Here is a 25000-nt window from a genome sequence, read left to right as displayed (position 1 = left end):
GAGAATTTCCGGAATTATTGTATTAAAAGCCGAAATGAAGTCGACAAACAGAATCCGGGCGTATGTCCCTGGGCAGTCAAGGTGATGCAGAATGTAGTGCAGCCCAATGTTGACTGCATTGGCCACTGATCTGTTTGCTCGGTAGGTATCATAATGATAACTACACACTAAACCAACAGATTTTCAATTACACTGTTGGAATCTGTGCTTAGCTTGACTTAACACTAACGATTTCTCTGCAGAAAAAAAGCTGCCTGTCGTTATGCCATCTGCTGGCTACTAGCTAACCACTGCATTAAGCAGGTATGTGACATCCTCTGGTGTGTAGACTTACACTACTGTACATTCAGTCCACCTGACCTGCAAGGTCATCTGCTTCTGTAAGGACACCTTTCAGACATTTCTCTTTATCACCATTTTTCTGAAGCATGTGATGGTGTTCGGAAGGATTCAGTCTATTTTATTGCCCCACTGATAAATCGGCCAAGCTGTAATACTTCCCAGTGTTGATTGGTTAGACACGCAACATGAATTGACTTGAAAATACCCAATATCTCAATTATTATCAGCTGAAACACTTTTTCCGGTATTAAAACACCAAAATGATAAATGTTTATGGGGCATTTAAAAATAATTAGAATAGGAAATGGAGGGAATGTGATGCTAAATTCAGAAACAGTAAGGCCAAGATGACCTCAACCAATACTAATTATCAATCAACATAAAGGTTTATGTGTCATGATTAGAGAAGCTGAGACATGCACACAAAGATTTGTGTTGGAAATATAAATTTTAGGAAATGTTCTGGTTTAGAAATTGTTTCTGGTTACAATGAATTTGCCATGTTTGAGCATAGTATCATCCATCCAATGTCGCGAGTATAATTCCCTGTCTGTTCCACTTCTCATCCTCTTCCCTTTTCGCATATTGTCTTACTCCATTTTTCATATCTACCCATTAGAAAGCTGGTTCAGGTGGCAGCACAGGCTTTTCTATGATGTGTAGTCAAGAGACAATGGCAGTACACATTCTCTCTCTCTCTCTCTCTCTCTCTCTCTCTCTCTCAGAATACAGTATTCCAAACACAGTGCCTTACATTCACTCCCCCTTACACTTTTCCACATTTTATAGCTTAACAATTTAGACAGATAGATAGCTAGATAGATAGCTAGATAGATAGATAGATAGATAGATAGATAGATAGATAGATAGATGCATACGTTCCCAAAAGGTCTCAGAGTCTGTTAGATCTAAACAACGAATCTGACAGAGGTCACAATGAGAATGGGAATATTAGGCAAAGATATGTCAAAGATACATATCTTTTCAAACAAATGGCAAAAATGATAATAAAGTCAATTTCAGTTCCAGGTTGTAAGATTACACAAATTTAAAACATTTAAACAATGAAGAGAGGGAAGGTGTAAATACTGATGCATTTACAATCCAAACACTTACAACACTTTCTGAAAGACGCATAAACAGAAATATAAATTCAACGACCTACACACTCAAGCTGAGCATTATTTGATGCATCCCTTTGCCACAGCAGCGTTATAGCCTTCTATTAATAACATCCCTGTACTTTCTGTTTATTTTCGGTCTTTGTGTTCAATAATATAATTTTATAAAAATATCATAATTTTTCCCGACAACACTCCATTTTAATTGCAAGAACTAAAAACTTAATATTGCTGCAACAACTTAGGCACATATTTTGAATTATAATGGCAGTGAAGAAAGCACAATTAATATTAGCAATATTAGCCTCAGCGCTCCATTGGAAGAACAAAAATGGAAATGGTCCATACTTAAACAGCTCATGAATGTGAGCTTCCACTACAAGAAGACTAACCCAGTATATTTCCTGTTAATTTCCTGACAATCTGAAGAAAATTCTGAGTTTGAGAAACAACACAAAATCATTAGGATTATCAATGTTTCACTCAAATACGCGGAAAAAGAATTTTTCACTCCGAAAAAAAAAAATATTTTTAAAAGATTCTGCAAAACAGAAAACAATAATTCAGCTACATAGAAAATTATTAACTAGGTAGAACTCATAGGTGTTTTATACAGTTGATCTGTAATGATAAAAACAACATGAAATCATTAGGAATATCAAAGTTTCATGCAAATATGTTGGTGAATTCAAAAAGATTCCATACAACAAACTAATGACAATAAAGCCTTAGAAGCTGTAGGCAAACTGAATGTTCCTCATTTCATGAACTCAAAACTTGATAAAAATCTTTTGATCATCAGATTTGGTAAATACCACAGAAATAACCACACAGTGTCAGTATCCTATTAGTATTTATTAGCATTGGCTGATGAATGAAGTACGTTGTCGTTGTACTAACCGTTCGATCTAAATTTCTTTCTTAAACCTCTTTCTATCTTTCAAAACATTTTATCATTTTTGGAAAAACCTGTGCCTCCTAGACATTTCTGACCCATGACAACAATTGAAGCTAACAATAAATTAAGGTAGCTAACATTTCAACAATTGACATTTTGTAAGATTAGCTTATTTTGCTAGCAGCCTTAAAACTGTAAAATCTAGTTAACATTTGCTAACTTTATCAAAATTGCTTTGTAAAGTTAGCAAAATACATAGGTTTAGCACAGCCTACAACATAGCCAAAGGTAAAAAAAAAAGTTGACCAAGATCTGGCCAAGCAATAAAGTCATATCCTGCCCTGTTGGTGTCAAACTGAACACAAACAATAGTAAGATCAAGCACCAAATTTGGTTAGCTAATAGGATGCTATTCCAGGTAGAATGTAGTTGTTTCAGGTAATGTTACAGTATAAAAGCTTGTTTTGTTTAACGCTGCACATAAACATACACTGTGTCGAACACCAGGCAAACCGTGACAACAATAGGCTATTTTTTTCTTCTTAAAAGCAGCATGAGCAACGCTATGCAGTCACCATAGTAAGGATGCCATATTTATAAATACTGAAAAACACATTTTAGTGGAAATGGCAAAATGTAACTGTTTGTAAGACTATTTTCTGCAAAAGTGCAAATCTGCTGATTGATTTAAAGTCTTTTACATTAATTGCCGGTCCGTCGTCATTGTATGTGCTGACATGGAGAACGTGCTATGACACAGTCTTATGGAATTCAGCCAGGATTTTATTGAGCTCATCGTAAACACTCTGACATGTAATAGTAATCTTCATTAAAAATGCTTCGGGAGAAAGATTTTAGAGCTAGCATATGCCATAATATGATTATTTCATGCTGAATAGCATATGTTGCTGCACTATTTTGGTCGGCCACGGTCCCTCTGTGAGGGATAGCCCATTTAGAGTGGATTCCAAATGATACCCCTCCTGTTTCTCTCTCTCTCTTTCTCTCTCTCTCTCTTTCGTTCTCGTTTCCCTTCTGGCCGCTCGTTGACTGCCAACAGCCTCCCCGATGCCACAATGCCTTCTTTAAATATAATGATATTAATATTACCAATGACTAATTCCATTACAGTGACTCAACACAGGCAATATGACAAAAATGCGAGCACTTAAAGGCTTGTTAAAATGTGTAGCTCTGCATTTCATACACACACACAGAGCAAAACAAAGCAGATTACATCCAGTTACATATTCATTATATCTAGCTAAGGCATGTAAGACTCCCGAAACTGTACTTAGACTATTTTTATGATATTTTTGTTTTGGCTGATGTCACTACAGGAATGATTAGGAAGCCTATTTAAGGTACTAGACTTTAACTAGGGTGGATATCCTCTGTATATCAAGCCCACAAGCATCTCATAGTCTATCAGCTGTCAGACAGCATCTCTCAGGATAAGCGAGAGGGTCACGAGAAAAAGCCTGAGATCGATCTGTACGGTGAAAAGCGCTACTCTAAGATTGTAATGCAATGAAATAAAAGGAAATTACATGGATAAGATTAACCAGTTCTACCTTTAGGTCGTCCTTTGGCTGCTGTCATCATCAAACTGGCCAGGAAAAAGGTTTCATTGGAATGAAATGATGCTGATCTCCCACTCTATCTCCTTCTCTATCTCCTTCTCTTTCTTTCTCTCTCTCTAGCTCTACAGATCTCTCTCTTTCTCCCTCTCTGTAGCAATTCACGCATTCACCACTAGCAGAAAGATGGTCTGAAGCTCATTAGCCAGCCTCCAGCCTCCAGCCTCCAACCTATCAGCCTATCAGGGTGCGCCAAAAACGGACGGCAAATGGTCCATGGAACATCACATCACTGATCCGAATAACAGCACGATAGTTATGCTGCAACAAATAATAAGAATAAGAAGAATAAGAAGCAGATCGGGGTCGTTTTTGTAAAGCTTGAGCATGTGTGATGACAAAGACAGCCGAGCCCACAATTTGTAGATGCAATTGATCGTTTAATGACAGATGGGGACGCGAAGGCGCACGCACACACACTCACACACACACATATACACACACACACAAATAATAATAATAAAAAATAAAAACATCCGGCTGAAATGTGCGCGCGCACGCACTTACATTTGATGACCCTGTCGGTGGGGTTTAGACCCATGACTGCGTTGGACATGTTCATGGGGCTGTGATGCTTTAGGAGGGAAGCGCGGGCCACAGCAGCATCACTCGGTGCGGCACCGCTCCGTTCACCGGAGGAGGAGGAGGAGGAGGAGGAGGATGAAGTAGGGTAGGGAGGCGCACGGACGCGGCTCTGTCGCAAAGATCACGCAGGAATAGACGCGCGCGCGCGCACTGACGGACGGACGGACGGACAGACGGATGCTGAAAGATACCGGGGTCTCCTGACTACCTCTTCCGCTCTCTTAGGGCTTTCCTCGGCTTCCTCGACACGGAGTTTCTGCACCACCCCGGCATGATGGCGGAGGCAGGGACGCCCACACAAGCCGATCCCGTGCAATCACGTGCTGCCATCCAGTGGAAGATACGCACACGGTCGTGAAGCGGTGTGCAGGGGGTTCCCTAGTGTCTGGTTCAATCCATTATACCTCCTTCAACTTCTACTTGAACTGTATATTCTTATGTGCATCACCATTTTATATCATAATAAATGTATAATAATTTTTGGAAAAAAGATTTGCTGTCATTTGATACCATTGTTTATCATTTATTTGTTAGTTAATTATTATTATAGTTAATCTATCTATCTATCTATCTATCTATTTATCTATCTATCTATCTATCTATCTATCTATCTATCTATCTATCTATCTATCTATCTATCTATCCATCTATCTACAATAAATGTTAATGTTAATATGGTAGGTTTGTCTTATGTCCACTTTTATTATGAACATAAACATAAAATTTAACAACTTGGTTGTATAAGTGTACACACCCCTAAACTAATACTTGTTAAGGAAGCATCTTTTTATTTTATTACACCACTCAGTCTTTTTATGTAGGAGTCTATAAGCATGGCAAAATTGTCCCACTCTTTCTTGCAAAAACATGCAAGATCCATCAGATTACACTAGTATATCTTGCACACAACCTGCTTTAGGTCACCTTAAAGGTTTTTAGTTGTGTTCATATCTGAGATTCAAAAAACCATCTTTGTTAGTTTAAGCCATTCCTTTGGTGATTTGCTCCAGTTGTGGCTGAAGAAAACAGCTGTAAATCATGATGCTTCCACCACCATGCTACACCATGGGTATGTTGTTCTTCTGGTGATATTCTTTTACTATTTTTGCACCTTTTAGTTTTGTGGAATTATTATACCTTTTGGAATTAGTCCACATTTTGCCACATGGTTTGGGGTGACTTAAGTTTGTTTTTCTGATAAAGCCACCCTCAAAAGCCATCAATACTTGTCAGATATCTATGCTAAACCGTTAATGTTGCTGTAAGTTTTTATTTCATCACGCTGTACACTTTGTGATTTCCATATATTGGAGATGTCACTGTGCTGCTTTATTTGTTGAGGGTTCCATGGTTTGTTGTTCATTCTATGTTCATCACGTTTTATGAATTCTTTTATACCCCACATCTGATCGATAATGTTTGACAGGAGAGATACCATGCATACTTTGTAAGATCTTTATGTACCATGTTTATTGTGAGATTAATCAGATTAATTTCTGTCTGTATATTTGTCTGTATGTCTGCCGGTCTATCCAACTGTCTGGCTGTCTGTTGATCTGCCATTCTATATGATATTTACAGTACACTATCAATGATGTCAAGCATTATTGTTGATATTTTCCAATGCAAATCATACATTGTTGAAGAAATATAGCCAGGTTGAAGAACATGAGCTGAATTTGTTCATTTTGTGCAAAAGAAAGGTCAATTACTGTATTTGCTGCTCATAGTACCTACTTACAGCACTACAGTGATATAATTGAAATAGCTGATTCATTATGATTCATATAATTCAATAATGATTCATTAAGTTTGTGGAGCTTCCCAGATCAGAATAAAGCAGAAATCATTAAACCCAGACACTGCACACATTAATATCCTAATGACTGATAATACCATATGATGAATGCCTTATCTATTTAGTCACAAAAAAAAATCCCAACGGTTTCATTTGAGATTATTAAGACAGAAACATGACAGTGGATCCTTTCTGTGATGTAAATCATTGATAGTATACTGTAAATATCATACAGAAATCAGCAATCAGGTCTGCACTGAGTTCGGAGTTTACGATGACCCATTAGTTCCTCAGGAGCTCTCGGTTGCACTATTATAAACTGTTGTATTAAGGACATTATTTACACACATTTACACTATTTCCTGTCCTGTGTCACCCAAATGATGATGGGTTTCCTTCAGAGACTGGTTCCTCTCAAGGTTTCTTCCTCATGTCCTCTCAGGGAGTTTTTCATTGCTGCCGTCGCTTCCGGCTTGCTCAATAGGGATAGGGATCGATATATAGTATTTTAAATTTTAAGTTAATATTTTTAAATTCATTTTAAACTTAATTTGTATATATTCATTTATTTATTGTTACCCTTATTTCTTCTTCTTCTTCTTCTTCTTCTATTTATTTCTTTCTCTCTCTTCTGTTTTCATACTTCTGTAAAGCTGCTTTGAGACAATGGGAGATTGATAGAATAAATTGAACAAATAAATTGAATTGTAAATGTAAAATTTGTCTCAGAGCCTCTATACTAATAATCATCAGATTGATTCTGACCATTGTGCTTTTATGACTCTGTGAATGATGTATTTTTATGACATTGGGTGTTTGTAATGCCTAATGGACCCAAATCTGATAACACGTCCTATCTCATTTTCATTAAGGACACTAGATTAAGAAATAAAGCGCTCAGCCAAGCAACTCCTACTCTTTCATCCAGCCTTGGCGAGATTCTCACTTTGTATCGCGATACGACAAACTCACGATATCCCTCCGCCTTGGCTCAACTTCTCATAAGAGGTGTTTTCGTGAAACTGCGAAAAATCCGGAAACCGGAAGATCGTAGTTTAACTGTTTGGCTATAAATATATCACATCCCCGAATAAAAACAACAACCGTAAAGCTTTCCCAATTGTCCTTTATCTCAATTCGAATGAATACATTAAACACGATTTATCTCTCCGTCGAATAAACTGGGACTGATGAAAGCACGAACGCCATTTTGGCTCAAACGCATACGACATCTTTAACGTACATGGAACTGCACATTCGGCCATTTTGGATCTAGTCTTGAACTAGTTGCATTCATTTCTACAGCGGTTAAGTTACCTAAGAACTGGCTAACTGTCAAACAGAGATAAAGCCACCTATATGTGCGCACTACCTAGTGGATGACATAGTGTAATCATGCGGACTAGGTGGTGCCCTAGAGGATCGACACGGCGCTAATTTGAGCAGCGCGTAGGCGGAGGAGTTCCCATTTGAGCGGCTATAATGTGTGTGATTCGGTCGCGGCGGCCGCTGCAGGAGGAAGGAGCGTTTTAGCCTCTCTCTCTCTCTCGCTCACTCACTCACTCTGAGTGCTGCTATAATACCTTTCAGTTTCGCCTTTAAAAAAACCCATCATCGACCGGGTTCCGTCATCTCCGATCACATTTGGTAGAAGACTTCACCCTTGCCTGGTGTTGGCTGGCGCTCAGAATCGAAAGGAGAATTTACAGACGATTGTAAAAGACAAATAACCGAGTGCGCTTTTCACTGACAGCAGCAGCACAACAATGGCACTGAAGAGAATTCATAAGGTAAGGGGGAAGGAAGTGAGGCCTCCGTTTCGCACTTCGACTTTCTCACCCCATCCACGTCGATTCACGTCGTGTCTACGTGATGTTTGACTTTAAAAACGTTTTAGAAATGTTCACACGGCGCCTTTTTTATAAACATCTCGAGACAAAATATAAACCGATCTCCGGCTAGTTTCGCTCTAACGCATCGTGTTGTAACGCTCGCTAGCTAGGTGTCGTGTAGCTAATCTTGTTATTAATAAAAAAAATTACAATTATATATATAATCAGGCTGACAGACATAATAAACGACGCGTTATTCGTGTTTACGTAGTCGAACAATCGGAAATAGATAGATATAGAGATATATGGATGCATAGATATCTATTGAAAGCTAAACTAGCCGGCACGACTTGTGTGCTTTTGCTAAGCTAACTAGCTCCGCTAATCACCAGGCCCGCTTTAAAGTTCCTTCTAATCATAAAACGTGACTTTTAGCTAACGAATAAAACCTCAACATATTACACGAATATTACATTTCCGTCCCTAAGAGACGGCTAAGTCAGCTAGCTAGGTGGCTAGTTTTTTCCTTGCTAACGTAGCAGGAATTTAGCAACTAGCTGACTAGTAAAGGCGTCAGCGCTAAAGTACTGATTACAGTCGGTTTCTGTGTCGTTGGGAATCTTTTATATGCTCGGTTTTATCTGATGTTAATTCAATAAGCCCAGTGCTGAAAGTTTTGGCACCCTTTAGCTTATTCACCCTTCTGCTTCTGTTCATGCTAACGTTATGCTAAAGTTTATGCAACGCGGCTTATAAAAGCTTACTCACATCACAAATATTCAACTTCACACCCTGAATTAAACTTCTTCCTCACGTTTAACCTGAGAAATTTCCGTTCTGGTGATGATTTTACTTCAGCTACATCACTGTTAAGTCACTTTTGATATCCGATCCTACATTTTTATCTGAAGTTTTTTTTCTTCTAATCTTTGTTTCTGTCTCTTTCGATTTCACTTGGTGTGTGAGAGAGAAACGTTGATCTATTTATTTTCACCTCGTCCTGTTGTTTCGGTTTCCAAGTTTGAGATCTAACTAATGTCCTGTCAGGTTAGAAACACAACCTGTAGTTTACTAGCGTTAGTTCTTGGTGTTCAGGTTGGTTCGATATTATCGGTTTGTCTTACGTGTATTACGGTAATTAACAACTGAGGAGAAAACTAACCTTAAGGCCTTCACTGTGTAGACAACACAGTTTTGCTCACAGGAGCACACAACTAATTCACAGGACACCGTGAGTACAAATTTAGTTTACAAACAGAACACAATATTAAATAGCAATATTTTACTCTGTCAAGACTAAAATATTTTGCCTGCTTATTGACTTGGTCTTGAAGTGTCACTAAAAAATAATAAAAAGGAGAAACTCTCCAAGGACATAAAGCTCAGTCACCCAATTATTCTTGTTTCTTAGTGAGACTTATTTTATTTATTTGAGAATTTTCTCTTTTTAAAATCTCAAACTGTCAGAATTTATCACCCAGACAGGTTGAAAGGAAAATTGTCACTTTTGAGACAGCAAGGTGTTGACGCCGCACAGCGTGCTAGTCTGTAAGTGATCTGGCTTTCTCACATCAGTGCAATCCAACGTGTTCATGTTTTCCCTGGTTTGCTTTGATTTTAGTAGCCAGAGATTATGGTTTTGGTTCAGTTCTTGTTAAGAGTGTGACGTGTCGGATAGGAGTTACGTGTAATGAAGTTAGAAACATGCTATCAGCGTGACGTGTTTACAGCAGTAACGGATGGCAAGGCCGAAGGGTTTCCAGCACCGTTGTGTCCACTGTTTGTGGTGTAGAAACCGTTGTTGATTTATAGGGAGTCCAGAAAGTTGACAAACCCAGTCTTTTTTTTTTTTTTTTTTTTTTTTTCTCTATATTTTTTGACCACCAAATAAACAGAAGTAGCAAGAACCACTGGAGTAAAGAAATTAGATGGTAATAGACACAAATACAGCAACGTTTTATTCAGTACTTTGGAAAAAGCCACTTTGAACAGTTCAATTGTTCACCTCTGTAACCCATACCTGAACATATGATATGATCCTGCGTTCATATCCTAGTTGTTCCTTTCCAGCCTTTCAGACCACACGCTCTGATTTTTCCTCGTGCCATTTTTGTATTTTAAGGTACAACTTGTCCGAGCTTCCTTTCAGGAGTAGAAACACGACCTGTAGTTAAGTGTTGTGTGGACATGATAATTTTCAGTATACGGATTACAGTAATATCTGATAGAAAAACCATGCAGCGGTCAAAAAAAGAAAGGTTGTCATCGTTCTATTTTATAACCGTGTAGACAAAATGGTTTAAACACCCAGGAACACCTTGAACTGTAAACTAGGAGATATATCCTGTAATCTTAAATACATGGTGTCAAGCAAAAGACTGTTAATTGACTTAGATTTATTTACACCAACATCTCTACTCTTCAGTTTCCATAAACAGCTTAGACACCCAGATTATTTTAAATAATGTCTTATCAAGTTGATTTTAAGAGATTTTAGATTTTAGCAGAGATTTGCTTGATGAGACACACTGACATGCTTGTGTTAGCATGTTGAATTACAAACTGAAATCACTGCATGGAATTTGCAAGGGAGTTTATCCTGTTTTATAGTATTGAACTTTAGATACTTAGGCTTTTAAGCATTTAGGCCAATAACTATCTGTATTGATGCCTCATGCCATCATCTTTATTGGTAAAGCTGAGGACACCTGGCTTGCTTAATTCAGCCCCCACACACCTTTCAGCCATTATAATAAAGCCACTGACAGGTGAAGTCAATCTCATTGATTATCTTGTTACATTGGCACCTGTCAAGGTGTGGGGATTATTATTCAGTAAGAGAACCAGACAGTTAGGGATGTGCCTGTGTGGGCGCAGGAGAAAGAGGCAAGAGACTTTGACATGGGTCAGATTGTGATGCTTAGACAACTGGCTCATAGCTTCTCCGAACCTCAGGTCTTGTGGGGTTTTCCAATATGCTGGGGTCCAAATTTACCAAAAGTGGTCAGGAAGGACAACCAGTGAAAGGGTCATGGCCACATCATTGACGGGCATGGGTGTGAAGGCTAGCCCTTCTGGTACGATTCTACAGAAGAGCAGCTGTAGCACAAATTGGTAAATGTTCATGCCGGCTCTGTTTAGAAGGTGTCAGAACAATGCTGTGTTTGGGCCTAAATACCCACAGACCAATCAGTTTTCATGCTGACCCCCGTTTACTGAACATTTGTTGGCATGGTGGACACAAAAATCTGATCCACAGAGGCCCCGCCTTGTCAACTTGTAGGACTCCAAGGATCTTCTGTTAACCTCCTGTTGCTGTGTACCACAACTCACTCTGAGATCTTTGAGTCCAATGACTTAATTGTTCAGAGCTGTTTTGGTGGCACAAGAGGGACCTACAAAATATTAAGCAGGTGGTTTAATGTTGTGTGTGTGTGTGTGTGTGTGTACATATACATACAGGTCAGCTGAAAGTTTGAACACACAAAACATAAACTTGATGTCGTGGTTGACAGTTAACGTTAAATCATCTTAAAGATTCAGTACTGCTTTTTTTGCCTTTTAAATAAACATCAGAAAAGGATAAGAGACCTTAACATTTCATTACAGAATTACCATCACATTGCTCAGCACTGATGTAAACACGTCACCCTTAACACACAGCAGCAGTTCTCCCGGTCCTACAGAAAGCCCGGGTTCTCTGGAGTGCACAGATAATCAACATGGTTTTATTTTCACTATTCAGAATTCATATTTGTTAAAACACTAAAAATGGGAAATGTAATTTCTTTTTTTTTTTTCTTTTTTTTTTTTAGCCACCCATCTGTCCTGATGCGTATTGTGTAGCATAGATATGCTCTGATAACCACTGTGTATATATTTTGTGTCGCCTGCAAATGTTATTCAAACCAGATTACAAGAAGGTGGTTTAAAAAAGAGTTAATATTCAATCATATGTTTCCTTAATTAAAGTAGGTTTTTATAAAGTTGTAGCCAACAGATCAGTTTTTTAAATGTACTGCTGATATACTGGATTTGTTATTCCAAATCCAGTATATCCAGAAAATCATCACTGCATGCTTGTTTTATAAGATGTTTTTAACGTGTTTTGTTTTATGCATGCAGTTCTGTCTGACACATTTGCATATATGGCTTTGTTAATATATACATAGATGCATATGTTTAAAGCTTTTGTAAATGTGAAAAGCCTGAGGCCTTGTGTTACGTATGGTGAATGTTTTTGCTTACACAGCAGTGTGGGGTTTTTGAGGGGGGTTTAAATACAGAAAACACGAGGAATATAAGGCACTGTGACCTGGCGTCTATTAGCACATCTAAAGCATACTAGTTATATAAAAGTGTTCAGAAGCATCACACTCAACAAATCCAATGTGGTGTAGTTATTATATTATACAGTGGGATGAATGTCAGAACACTCAGTTAAAAAAACTTCATGTTAAATTAAGTTGATGGTGACGCTAGACTTTCTTTGTGTCTGCCTCTTTGCTGAAACTTCCTCTGCATTATGAATGAACTATTTAAGAAGTTAAGGGTGTGTGTGTCTGTGTTTGTGTTGAAGGAGCTGCACGATTTGGGCCGTGATCCCCCTGCCCAGTGCTCAGCAGGACCAGTAGGGGATGACAGTAAGTACCAGTCGGTTATCTCTAACCTTGTCTTAGTCACTTTTTCAACCAGACTTTACATGGAAAGTAGAGTTTGTTCCATCCGTGTTTCGTATCTGTTAAGACTTTGGCGTGGTGCATGTGCACAGCTGCTCTGCCTCTAAACAAACTTGTCAATGAGGTGCATGCTGCGACTAGGCAGTATAGCGATAGTCGTTCCATTATCAGCATCCTTCACGGCTTGTTCTAATGTCAGGTTTTTATCTGTCAAGCGTAATGTTTCGTTCAACTCTTTACAAAAGTAATGTGTAATACAATGTGAAATCTTTTTTTTGATGTATAAAATTATTTGACGTATACAAATGTTGGGGATTCTAAGTAAATGTTTAAGTTTTTCAACCTGTTTTCTGAGCTAATCCTTTTAGGCCCTGGATTGACAGTGGGTTAGTGGTTGGAGAAATAATTGTGATGGTTTTTTTTTTTTTTTTTTTTTTTTTTTTTTGTAAGCAGTGATGTAAAATCGAATCATGATTCAGTTTGATTCACTGAATTAGGAAGGTGGTCAATTTGATTCACTGAACGGTGGTGGGAAGATTCCCACCACCGTTCAGCTTAATGTCCTGATATCCTCCAATTCTGGGTGTGTCATCCTGGCTGGAGCTTAACATGTTACACTTCTCATTAGCAGTGTAAAGTTACGAGTAGGATTTTCCTTCTCTGACATGTCCTTGGTGTTCAGGTTTTGTCACAGCAGTTCTGTCTGACACATTTGCATATATGGCTTTGTTAATTATAAGCGAATTTTGTTTGAATAAACCTTTTGGCCTTTTTGACTCCCATTTGAATTCACATTCTTGTCATTTTTTTCTCATGCAGTGTTTCACTGGCAGGCCACAATAATGGGACCAGTAAGTACATTTTCAGTTTTGTTTTGCAGTCCAGGATTTTGTCATTGCACAATCATAATCCGTCATTTGTGTGTGTATGTATTTACATGTACACATTTTCCTCTTTTTCTACAGAATGACAGTCCTTATCAGGGTGGCGTGTTCTTTTTGACCATTCACTTCCCCACAGATTACCCCTTCAAACCGCCAAAGGTCAGTTTCTTTCCTTCTGGAAATCACTTGCTGAGTGTGTGGTGTTACACGCTGCTGAATAGTCTCTGTGAGGCCACAATGAGGAAGTGCTTTTCAACATATCCTCATTCAAATGAGCTCGCTCTCTTTTCTTTTTTTTTTTCCCTTCAATAACAAAAACCAAATGAACATGACGTTGTCTTTGAAAATCCATCCGTCACGTCCGGCTGCTTTCGACAACTTACATAGCCATATGTTAAAACTTCAGATTGTGATCAAGAGTTTTTTAGTTTCTGGGATTCTTGCTGATAGATTATGAATAGAGCTGTTACTGTAATGTTTTTTCTTTTTTTTAAGTTAGTTTTTTTTTTTTAATTTACTAATCATCTATGTGGGTGTTTTTTGTTTTGTTTTGTCTATTTCCCCCCCCTTCTGTACCTTTTTTAGGTTGCATTTACCACAAGAATTTACCACCCAAATATCAACAGCAATGGCAGCATCTGTCTGGATATTCTCCGGTCTCAGTGGTCCCCTGCGCTCACCATTTCCAAAGGTACACACACGCAAGCGTTATCCTGTAAATAACAGGAAAAAACAACCGAAGCAGATCTTTATTTATATATTTTATTCATTTTTACACTGACTACATCTAGACCGACTCGGTTATCAATTTGCGTAAAGTACCTCTTTGTTTCTATCGGAGCCTGAGAGGTTTAAATCAGTAAATATAAAGAATGAAGAACTTTCTGCACACAGAGCAGAAGAGCATTTTAAATTTAATAAATCAATCTCAGCACAGCAGGTTTACTGAGTATCAGTACAGATCATGTGCCACAGGGAATCACAGAAGAACAGCACAGTGCCAGTGTGATTGCTTTCATACAGCTGTTCTATTACTAAGAAATGAAGTAAGGAAGATTCAGTCCCTTTAGGAGTTTGTGTTTACAAATAAAAATCAAAATGATATTCAGTGGAAATTGCCATCTTAATGACTATCGCGCCGAGACTTTTCACGTGCCGTCATCACAAGACACGTTCAGCCAAAGGCATCTGAGATCGATGTGTATCACACATGAGTACAGCCATAACAAAGCAATTCCATGTGTCTTTACTGGTCAGAGTTTTAAAGAAGAATCTTGTTTTTGCAGAAAAAAATAAATAAAAATATTTAAGTCTCCACCAAAAAGTTTTTGAAAGAAGCCATGCTGTAAAATGCTGTAGGGACCAAGGTCACGTGTGCTTGTCAGGGTCGGGTGATGCAGCATGACGCAAAGTGGAGTGTGAGATTTTTTTTTTGTGTAATAGTGTGGTGTTCCACTTATTCCACAGCATTTTGCCAGGCAGCTTTTATGTTGTGTATTTGAATGCTTTATGATTCGGTTTCATTTTTAAATTAGTTCCTGTCCAGAATAATGTTCTAGCCATAATAAACAGACATTCCCAGGACTCCATAAAAGTTAAATAATAATAAGCTTCTAACAAACGCCATTCTTTCTTCTTTTTAAACATTTATTGTTAGTCTTTGATTATGAGGTCCTTGTGTTAAAATATCAACAATAACACGTTACAAATGTGTTAATATGCCGATACGCCGTTCATGTACCTGCCTGATCTATAGACCGAGGCGTGCAATTACAGAGCAATGATGCATTTGGACCAATCAGATTTGAGAATTCAGCCAGACTAGGTATAATTATGAAATAACAGGGTCTATATTCACCGTTTCTTTTCGATCTAAAAAAAAAATGTTTTTGTTGGTTTTGTTTTCAATTTCTATCGACTACACTGGCACGTTCAAGTATTTAAAAAAAAAAAATAAAAAATTTACGGCACAGGAGTAAATCTGACTCTTTGCAAAAATGTTGAGAAAAAACATTTGATGGTCAAATATGTGCGAGTTGAAAAATTACAGTCTGAAGGTTCTACAAGGTGACCAAACTGGATATCTGGCACAACAGCAGTACAACATTGTCCACCATCATGTTTATTTTGAGTTGAATGGGCCACATGACTAAATATACTTAACTATTTGTGTATGTCGGTTTTCTCGTCCCAGATTCTACAAGACAAAAATGTTTTCCTATGTATTCACATGGTACAGCGTTTTCAATAAACACCATTTACATATTTTTTTTAAGATTTTTTTTTTAAAATGTAGTTTATTTACTTCAAAAAGAAGACAGAGCTTGCGATCAGCCTACAGTGTGTAGAGCAAATGTTTTCAATGTTAAAATAAAAAACCAAAAAACTATTGGTAGAATTACAGATTTACATCAGATGCACATAGTGAAATAAATAACACTATTTATAGACACAGCTCTGATAATGGGATGTGATGAGATTTTCACCCATGTAAATAATTACTTAAAAAAAAGAAGTCAGTTGCTGTAACCTGTTGCTGAGTCTTGGAGAGAAGAAAAGCGTATACTTGTTTAGACTTCCTCAGTCATATCCAGGAGCTTTTCTGTGTAAAACTGAGATTGACTTGTTTGGATGTTGTTTATCTGATGCTAACTTTTTAATTGGCATATGGGCTAAAGTTCAACCCTGACACAAGGGTTTTAAAAAGGCAAAGTTGTGGGCAATACTTTCTTGGAAATGCCCGGTCTTTATTACTGTAACCTTATTAAATGTTAAAACAAGATCTTTTATATGAATGCTATTTTTTTTTTTTTATGTGAATTATTAAGCTAACAAAAGATTTGTAGAACTTACTGACTAATTTATTTCGTCTCCTTTTTTTTAAAAATTGTGCATGATTATCAAAAGCCCTCTTTGTCCTCGGTGAAGCATGCATCAGTAGTTTAACAAGGATTTTGCCAGGCAAATCCCCTCTCAGCCTGTTTTAGTAAGGATGATAAAATGATGTATACTATTTTCAAACGATTTCTATCAGTTTAAAGTAATATATTTGCATGGAGGGGGAAAATTTACGTTATATTGATGAAGCGAGGTCACAGTTCGCTCTCTGTATCAATAAAACATACATACTCAGGAACATACTCAAGCAGGCTTAATAAAAATGGTTTAAATGCCAGGTGAAGTATACAGTTTGTGTGTGTGTGTGTTTAAAGGAGAGATACAGAGAGAGATTTTTTATTTTTTTTTTTAAATCGTTGTTATAATTTTTATTTTGTTTTGATCCACAGTCCTGTTGTCTATCTGCTCTCTGCTGTGTGACCCCAATCCGGACGACCCCTTAGTACCCGAGATTGCCCGCATCTACAAGACTGACAGGGAAAAGTGAGTCTCTCGGGACATTTGCCACTTTTATTATAAAAGTCTAAGCTGTGAACTTTTTTTTGCTCCACTGGGAATGGATGAACTCTAAATCTTGGGGATTTGTGTAAATTATTATACATAATAAAATCTGCTTCTTTCTGAGTGCTCGCGTGTGAGAGATATTGGTGTAGCTGGGACGGTTTATTTTAATTTACTTAAAGTTTCAAAGCCTTTTTTCTGAATGTTTTGTCAGATCCTAGATTTTCATTGGCAGGAAAAGAAGTTTGAAGATGATGTGTAAATTTTTAATCCGGTAGTTATTAGTAATAAAAGTGACATGACGTACAGCTAAGTACGGTGACCCATACTCAGAATTTGTTCTGTGTTTAACCCATCCAAACTGCACACACACTGCAGTGAACAAACACACACCGTGAACACACACCCGGAGCAGTGGGCAGCCATTTATGCTGTGGCGCCCGAGGAGCAATTGGGGGCGGGTTCGGCGCCTTGCTCAAGGGCACCTCAGTCATGGCTGGCCTGAGACTCGAACCCACAACCTTAGTGTTAGGAGTCAGACTCTCTAACCATTAGGCCACGACTTCCCCCTTTTTTTTTTTTTTTTTCTTTTCTTTCTTTTTTTTTTTTTTTTAAAGTGACGTGACACACGATTAAGTGATAGACTGCTTTGAGTTTAGCAAGAAGAAATACTCACTTGCTGAATATATTACTGGAGCAATTTCCTATAACAGCACTTCATGAAGACAATCATTTCTCTTCCATGCCAAAAATGAGCGACATCCGATTGTTACAAAGCACAGACACTGGAGACTTCTTCCATAAATAACCACCTTCTCATGGAAAACCTCACCATATGAGTTGCTTTGTATTTTGACTTGATACTGTTAAAATGGGGGATTCACATACACCCGTAATTTGATTGTCGGTCAAAATTTAATGGTTCAAATACATAAAGATGTGCCTGCACAAGATGGTAACAGATATGCATCAGTAGTTTTGTCAGGGCAAAACCACGAGACAGTCTTTCCTGTGTTGGCTGAGATCTAAAGACTTTAGAATGCTACTGAAAGTGAAAGCGATCCGCAACCAGGACAGTGAGTATATAAGTTCACAGAGTCACTCGCATTCGAAAACGTTGTTCGTTATCTACACTTTAGCATTTGCTTTTTGTTCCCTCACCATCAGATGGCTGGCTCATGTGTTTTTAAAAAAACAGCCATGAGAAAATGAGGAATTCATTTGTGGTGTTGGTTTTTAACATTTGTTTCTTTGTGTTCTCTCTTTTCAGGTACAACAGAATAGCTCGGGAATGGACACAAAAGTATGCAATGTAGTTTTGGAGTTGTAATCATGGCGGGAAACAAAAAAAAAAAATTTAAAAAAATTACACCTCTCCGTCTTAAGGTTAGGGGGAGATTTGAAAGTTTAAGAGATAGAAAGAAAAAAAAAAAAGATTAAGAAAAAATCTTGTTGGTTTCCATTGGAGTGCTTTCTTTAAGCCACACCAGAGCACCTGCCCCATTCCCCTCCATCTACCCCACCCCCTCATAGCCATGGTGTACATACTTTCAGACTTTCAGTCCAACTCCAGCTTAATCCCACCATCACGGTCATCTTCCTGAACACCCTGCACTCAGCATCTTTGCTTTAGCGTCTCCATTGCTGTGGTGACTTGCCTGCTGCTTAGGGTCAGCCAGATTCCCTTTTTTTATTTTTAAAAAAAAAAATTTTTTTTGCAGTCAAAAAATGTCCACAGCTCCGGGGAGGGGAGAAAAAAAAAACCATTCCTTGTTTTTAAACACTGGGGAGGGAGGGCCATACTCATTTCTATTTTGTGTTGTAGTGGAGATTTACTCTTTATTTTTCCTCTCATTTATTTTTATTTCCTGGGTTTCAAACTGTATATTGATCAGGAAAGTTTTTTTTTTTCTTCCTCCCCCTATGTGGCAGGGGAGGGGAGGGGTATATGCTGGTGATCTTTTTTTGTATAAAAATCTATAAGGAGTTCATTTAGAATCATAGCAGCTTATTAATGGAACAATGTCAGATCGTTTGGGTCCTCTCTTGTGAATCATTGTAATGGACTTGAATATTATGAATATATATTTTTTTTTTGTTTTGTTTTCTTCTCCATTTGCCATAACCAAGACTGTCTCTACCCCTTCCCTCAGCCACGAGCAACTACTCATTCATTCACACCTATGGAGGATTTTGGACCGGTTTATCAAAAAAAAAAAAAAAAAAAAACAGTCTTAGATAAGCAGGTGTTTAGGTTTTTTTTTTTTTTTTTTTTTTTTCCTCTACCACCCTCTTGTAACTCTTAGTTCCACTTTTAGCTGCATTATTTCCCCCCTTGCTCTTGATGAATTAGATGCTAACATGGCTGAGACAGACTTGATTGGGTCCCTGGGTGAGAGGACACAAACTCCTCACAGACAAACTTCTGTATATTTAATTTCCTGACAGGCTCTTTGAGCTTTGTGTGTTGATTAAAACTGTGTAATAAAATGATTACTAAAGTCTGATCATGGGATGTTTGTGGTTGTTCTTTTCTTTCCTTATGCATCCTAAAATGTTTTTTTCCTATTGTACCATATCAGTTTGCACCCCCCCCCCCCCTTACTACCCCCATACACCATATTGTAGGCCATCATTTTACAATGCTTATATTTGAAATTAATTAAAAAATATTTAAAACAGTTTGCAAAGCACATGAGCTATAACGGCTTCCTGACAGCTCTGGTACAGTGTAAATAAACCAGTTTGGATGGTCCTGTTGTAGGGAAATAATCCACACTGGTGCGCTTGTAACAAATGATTAGTGTTTTGCAGAGATGTTATTAAACTGTTTTGGGGCTTTTTAAACTGTTTCTAGTTATGTTTCCTTTAGAACATCCAAAAGATAAGGATGAAGTTCATTTCTGTCTATGGTTCCTTTTAAGGTTTCTTCCTCATACCATCTTGGAATTTTTCCTCACCACCGTCACCTCCTTTTTTGTTCATGTAATTTAATTTTAAACGTTCAAACTTGTATTCTTTTTCTATACTTCTGTAAAGCTGCATTAAGACTATGCAATTGGTTAAAAGTGGTATACACTTGAATAAATTGCATAGTCTTAATGCTGCTGGTTCAGAACTTTTATGTGTTTCCACTGAGTTGACTTGATATTTCTTTTTTTTTATTTCTAGTAATAATTTGAAAAAAAGGGGGGCACGGTAGCTTAGTGGTTAGCACGTTCGCCTCACACCTCCAGGGTCGGGGTTCGATTCCCGTCTCCGCTTTGTGTGTGTGGAGTTTGCATGTTCTCCCCGTGCCTCGGGGGTTTCCTCCGGGTACTCCGGTTTCCTCCCCTGGTCCAAAGACATGCATGGTAGGTTGATTGGCATGTCTGGAAAATTGTCCATAGTGTGTGATTGCGTGATCGAATGAGTGTGTGTGTGCCCTGCGATGGGTTGGCACTCCGTCCAGGGTGTATCCTGCCTTGATGCCCGATGACGCCTGAGATGGGCACAGGCTCCCCGTGACCCGAGGTAGTTCGGATAAGCGGTAGAAGATGAATGAATGAATGAATGAAGTTAAGCTTCTCCCATCAACTATGAACACTTGTTGCATGACTCACACTCTCTTTTTTTCTCTTTCTCTCTCTCTCTCTCTCTCTCTTTCTCTCTCTCTCAACATTTAACCAGACAACACAGCCATTGTTGAAAGTGCTGCGTATTTATATCACATTTCCACAAAGCAGCCTTATGGAAATCCAGACAGATTTGCAGATGCAACGGTGGCAAGGAAAAACTTCCTGAGAGGTCATGAGGAAATGTTGAGAAGAACTGGTTCAGCTGTAATCAGAGTTTCATTTATATAGGGTTTTGACAAGATCTTAAGTGCAAGCATCAGGATTTTAATGTAAACTTTATTTCCATCTAGTACAGTCTTTATCCTACCGGAAATCTTACTGTTTACAAAGCTCTAACACTGCAGACTCCTTCGTATTATATAATGGAGTCCCTGTGTGAGTAGTGTGTAAAAATGAGCGCATTAATAATAAACAGTCATGGCTAGGATCAAAAACTGCTGTCAAAGAAAATGAATCAATGTTTTCAGAATCAGTTTTATTGGCCAAGTGTGTTGATGTTGACACACACAATGATTTTGGTTTCATCTGTTTGTGGCTCTCAGAAACAGACATAAACAACACTATACTATACATTTAGCTGCTGTCACAGAAAATGAATCAATGTTTTCAGATTTAACTGCACTATCATTTATAAAAAATGAATGACAAGTTAATAATCCTCTCAAGAATTCAAGAGGAAATAAAAACAACAACAAAAAAAAATCACCTTGGCTACAGTAAGCCCCGCCCATACATTCGATTCAAAAGCAGAAACTGGTGTGAAGCCGTTAGCTGATTGGATAGAAACTCCATGACGACGGTTAGTCATGTCAAGCTTTCATGTGATTGGTCAGTTTGGTGTGTTTACGTTCTCTCAGGAAGGAAGGAAGAAGTCACGCGTCCTTGAAGTGAACAAGCGTGCAAGGAAACAAAATGTCGCTACAAGCTTCAGGAATAATCAAACCGGGGATTATCTCTGGACTCCGGGTCTCTAAAGGCGAGTTGTGTTTTACTTTAGTGTACCTGTATCTCAGCTCAGAGCCAACAGCTAACCAGCAGGCAATTTTACAAACAGCTATAAGCGTTAATAATGTTTGTAATTTACAATGTTTTCCTTTTATTATGACTATGTTGAATATTAATGAAATAAAAAGTATATTTGCATATATATATATATATATATATATATATATATATAAATATATATATATATATATATATATATATTACACACACCAATATACCTGTACATTCACGCAATAAACCAACCAACCAATCATATCACAATCAGAAAGGTCTTTATTGCCATGTATGTTTTCACATGCGAGGAATTTGTTCTAGTACAGAAGCTCCACAGTGTAAAAACAAAATGGCATTGATAAGGCATGAACACATATATAACTAGATGTGTAAAGTTCGTCGCGACAAACTTTGATGTTGGCTTTGACGATGCAAGTATTCGAGGTGCTTTTTGGAGGCAAGTGGACATAAGGGGTAGTGTTGCTTTTGGAGGCAAGTGGACAGAAAGCTAGGTTGCCAAAACATTTGGAGGTAAGCGGAGACAATCATGTGACATCATCCAAATACTCCTGAGGAAGTTCCCCACATTGGGCTGATTGTTTTGATGTGTCACTTATCCATGTTGTGCTAATTTTTGATTTTCACGTGACGTCACGTGACGTCATCAGAATACACGTCAGGAAGTTCCCATTATTGTTCTGGAGTGTTTTTGATATGTCACATGTCCATGTTGTAAAAAGCTTTTTGATTTTGCATATTTTGGGGGCGGGGCTGCAGCAGAACCGAAAGGCCAGTCGGTACACCAATGTAAACCTTTGTTCAGAGTATCACACTAAAGGAGCTGGCCGAGTTTGGTGTAGATAGTTCGAAAGCTTGCCGAGATATAAACCTCCAAAGTTTATAATGGGAGTCTATGGGGAAAAAAGGCCATTTTGAGACCCGGTACCGGAAGTACCGGTACTCGGATCGCTTAGAAAAGTAAGAGCAACAAACATCAGACCAGGGTCTACAACATATCCGAATCTGGTGCATGTGGCTCAAAAGCTCTAGGCCGCATTAAATTTTATAAATTTTTGTCTAAGCTTAAATAGGAAAACAGAATGTTGGCTTCTACAAAGCCAACATATTAAAGGCAGTTGTATGTACATTGGATATTAAAGGCAGTTGTATGTACAGTGGATATTAAAGGCAGTTGTATGTACAGTGGATATTAAAGGCAGTTGTATGTACAGTGGATATTAAAGGCAGTTGTATGTACAGTGGATATTAAAGGCAGTTGTATGTACAGTGGATAATAAAGGCAGTTGTATGTACAGTGGATATTAAAGGCAGTTGTATGTACAGTGGATATTAAAGGCAGTTGTATGTACAGTGGATAAATGTGCAAATCGAAATATAAATGTGCAAAGATGGCAGCATGATTGCATAAATCATACAGGTGTCATTCAGGTGATACATGTAAGCTTCACATCAGACGTCAGAATGAAGGAAAACGGTGATCTCAGTGATTGCCGCATGGTTTTAAGTGGTTGTTTTGAGTATTTCAGAAACTGCTTATCGCTTGGGATTTTTACACACAGCCATCTCTAGAGCAGACATTCAAACAAGACCCTGAAGAAGAACAACAGGTATCATTACCAGTAACAATCAAACCTCGTTTATCGATCCTTTAGTAAAGTCGTGTGTAAATGTTGCATAAGCCAAACCGAATTAAAAATTTCTCACGGCTTTACGCAAGTTTTCTTCCACCTCGTCTATGAATGGCAACAAAATACCCAGAAATTTCTGGGTCTCCTAACTGTCTTGATTTATTTATTTTTTTGGTGATGCCCATAAGGCAAAGGTCACAAAGGCTAAAGTGACAAGTAAATGGAATAAAAACCTCTTTTTCAGATGGAGAAGTGGAAGCTATTCAAGTCTATGCCAGTAACCCTGACGCTGTGATGGAAAAGCATGTCAGTGGTTACGTTAAATGATTTGAGGGGGATGTAAACTTAATCCCGTTTGTTGTTTCCTGGTTGATCTAAAGACTGTTTTAATGGTTTGTAATTGTTCTTCATGAGTCCCTTGTTTGTCCCGAGCAGGTAAACCACCCTCTGTTGTTCTTGCACATTGTTTGGTTTTCCAGCATCTGTTGCATAAAATACAATATATGCCATTCCCAACAGCATATAGGATGTTTTAGGGTGTTGAGATTTTTCTGTTTACACTGAGGACATCTGAGGGACTCGTACACAACTATTACAACAGGTGTTAACATTCACTGATGTTCAGGAAGACAACATGATACATTAAGAGCCAGAGAGTATATTGGACTGAGTTGAATTGCTGTGTGACCAAATACAGACACGTTCTTCTTCTCTGAGGATACTTGACCTGCTCTTTTCATACATTTCATAACAACATGATAAATATGTAATAGATCAGAAGCTTTGATAGTTTATGGTTGGCTTCTTGCATGAATATGTGAGGCCTCCCGGTGTGTACGTTTTCAGATCACCTGACCATCGCGGTTCCTGTTGCAGTGGCCGCAGCTGTGGGAACATACCTGCTCACCAGGTACCTCAGCAGCCGGAGTGACTCCAAAGGGAAGGTGAACCTGGAGGTCGACAAGGACAACACCAAGGTGGTGCACAGCTTTGATATCGAGGATCTTGGCAAGAAGGCCGTCTACTGCCGCTGCTGGAGGTCCAAGAAGGTGGGTGATGTGTAGGTTTGGTCGAGATTTATATTTATTTCCATGAGGTGTCTGATGGCATGAGGGAAGAGGCTCCTTCTGAGTTTCTCAGTTTTAACTCTCAAGCAATCTGAACAGACAGTTATAGATGTGGGTGGAGTCCATGGCGATTTTAGCCGCTCTGGTGCTGCATCGCCAGGTCTAGATGAGCGTAGCGCAGGTCCAGGAAATCCGCTCAGACAAGCGCACTACTCTCTGCAGCAGAGAAGCAGGTTTACGTGAGTCAGTAAACTCACTGAGGAGTTTAAGTTGAAGTGTTGAGGCCCATAACCACTGTGTGGTCAGTGAACTTGACAATAGAAGTCTAACTGTGCTAGGACACGTGAGTATGTGTGTAGAGAGAGTAGAGCCCAGAGCTCAGGACACAAGCTTGAGGAACTCCAGTGCTCTAAGTGATGGTGATGGATGTAAACTTACTGGCCCACGCTGACTACCAGGGGTCTGTTTTTAAGAAGGTCCAGGACCTGAT

At 38.4% G+C, this 25000-nt stretch overlaps 3 protein-coding genes across 8 annotated transcripts in view; 2 read left to right on the top strand and 1 right to left on the bottom strand.

The window, feature by feature from the left end:
• The window catches only part of ppp3cb (protein phosphatase 3, catalytic subunit, beta isozyme), a 55654-nt gene extending 50750 nt beyond the window's left edge, over positions 1 to 4904 (bottom strand). For 4 of the 5 annotated variants that reach the window (XM_060887391.1, XM_060887394.1, XM_060887392.1 and 1 more), the window contains exon 1: positions 4509 to 4904. In XM_060887391.1, coding sequence (XP_060743374.1) covers positions 4509 to 4563 — 55 coding nt within the window. In that variant the 5' untranslated portion in view covers positions 4564 to 4904. Of the gene's footprint in view, positions 1 to 3935; positions 4263 to 4508 lie in introns of all 5 variants that reach the window. The other variant, XM_060887393.1, reaches the window with a different exon arrangement.
• A 2996-nt stretch (positions 4905 to 7900) lies between these two features.
• On the top strand, positions 7901 to 19685 carry ube2d2 (ubiquitin-conjugating enzyme E2D 2 (UBC4/5 homolog, yeast)). Its single transcript, XM_060886347.1, has 7 exons — positions 7901 to 8174; positions 12796 to 12859; positions 13715 to 13746; positions 13861 to 13938; positions 14365 to 14470; positions 17067 to 17160; positions 18449 to 19685. Exons 1-7 carry the CDS (start codon positions 8151 to 8153, stop codon positions 18492 to 18494), a joined length of 444 nt encoding a protein of 147 aa, XP_060742330.1. The 5' UTR covers positions 7901 to 8150; the 3' UTR covers positions 18495 to 19685.
• Positions 19686 to 21617: 1932 nt separating this feature from the next.
• The window catches only part of zgc:110843 (uncharacterized protein LOC541492 homolog), a 4601-nt gene continuing 1218 nt past the window's right edge, over positions 21618 to 25000 (top strand). Inside the window, exons 1-2 of one of the 2 annotated variants that reach the window (XM_060887073.1) lie at positions 21618 to 21771; positions 24320 to 24492. In XM_060887073.1, the coding sequence (XP_060743056.1) occupies positions 21708 to 21771; positions 24320 to 24492 (237 nt within the window). In that variant the 5' untranslated portion in view covers positions 21618 to 21707. Of the gene's footprint in view, positions 21772 to 24289; positions 24493 to 25000 lie in introns of both variants that reach the window. The other variant, XM_060887072.1, reaches the window with a different exon arrangement.

This window comes from Tachysurus vachellii, chromosome 14 (assembly GCF_030014155.1).
Source record: "Tachysurus vachellii isolate PV-2020 chromosome 14, HZAU_Pvac_v1, whole genome shotgun sequence".
Lineage (NCBI taxonomy): Eukaryota > Metazoa > Chordata > Actinopteri > Siluriformes > Bagridae > Tachysurus > Tachysurus vachellii.
The sequence above is the reverse complement of the archived record's forward strand: the minus strand, read 5'-3'. Positions and strand labels throughout refer to the sequence as shown.

Bases quoted from the DNA above. Each gene is read 5' to 3' on its own strand.
- ube2d2 (XM_060886347.1), top strand. From the start codon at position 8,151: ATGGCACTGAAGAGAATTCATAAG. The intron at 13,939-14,364 runs GTCAGTTTCTTT...TACCTTTTTTAG, and splicing joins ACCCCTTCAAACCGCCAAAG to GTTGCATTTACCACAAGAAT. The intron at 17,161-18,448 runs GTGAGTCTCTCG...CTCTCTTTTCAG, and splicing joins TACAAGACTGACAGGGAAAA to GTACAACAGAATAGCTCGGG.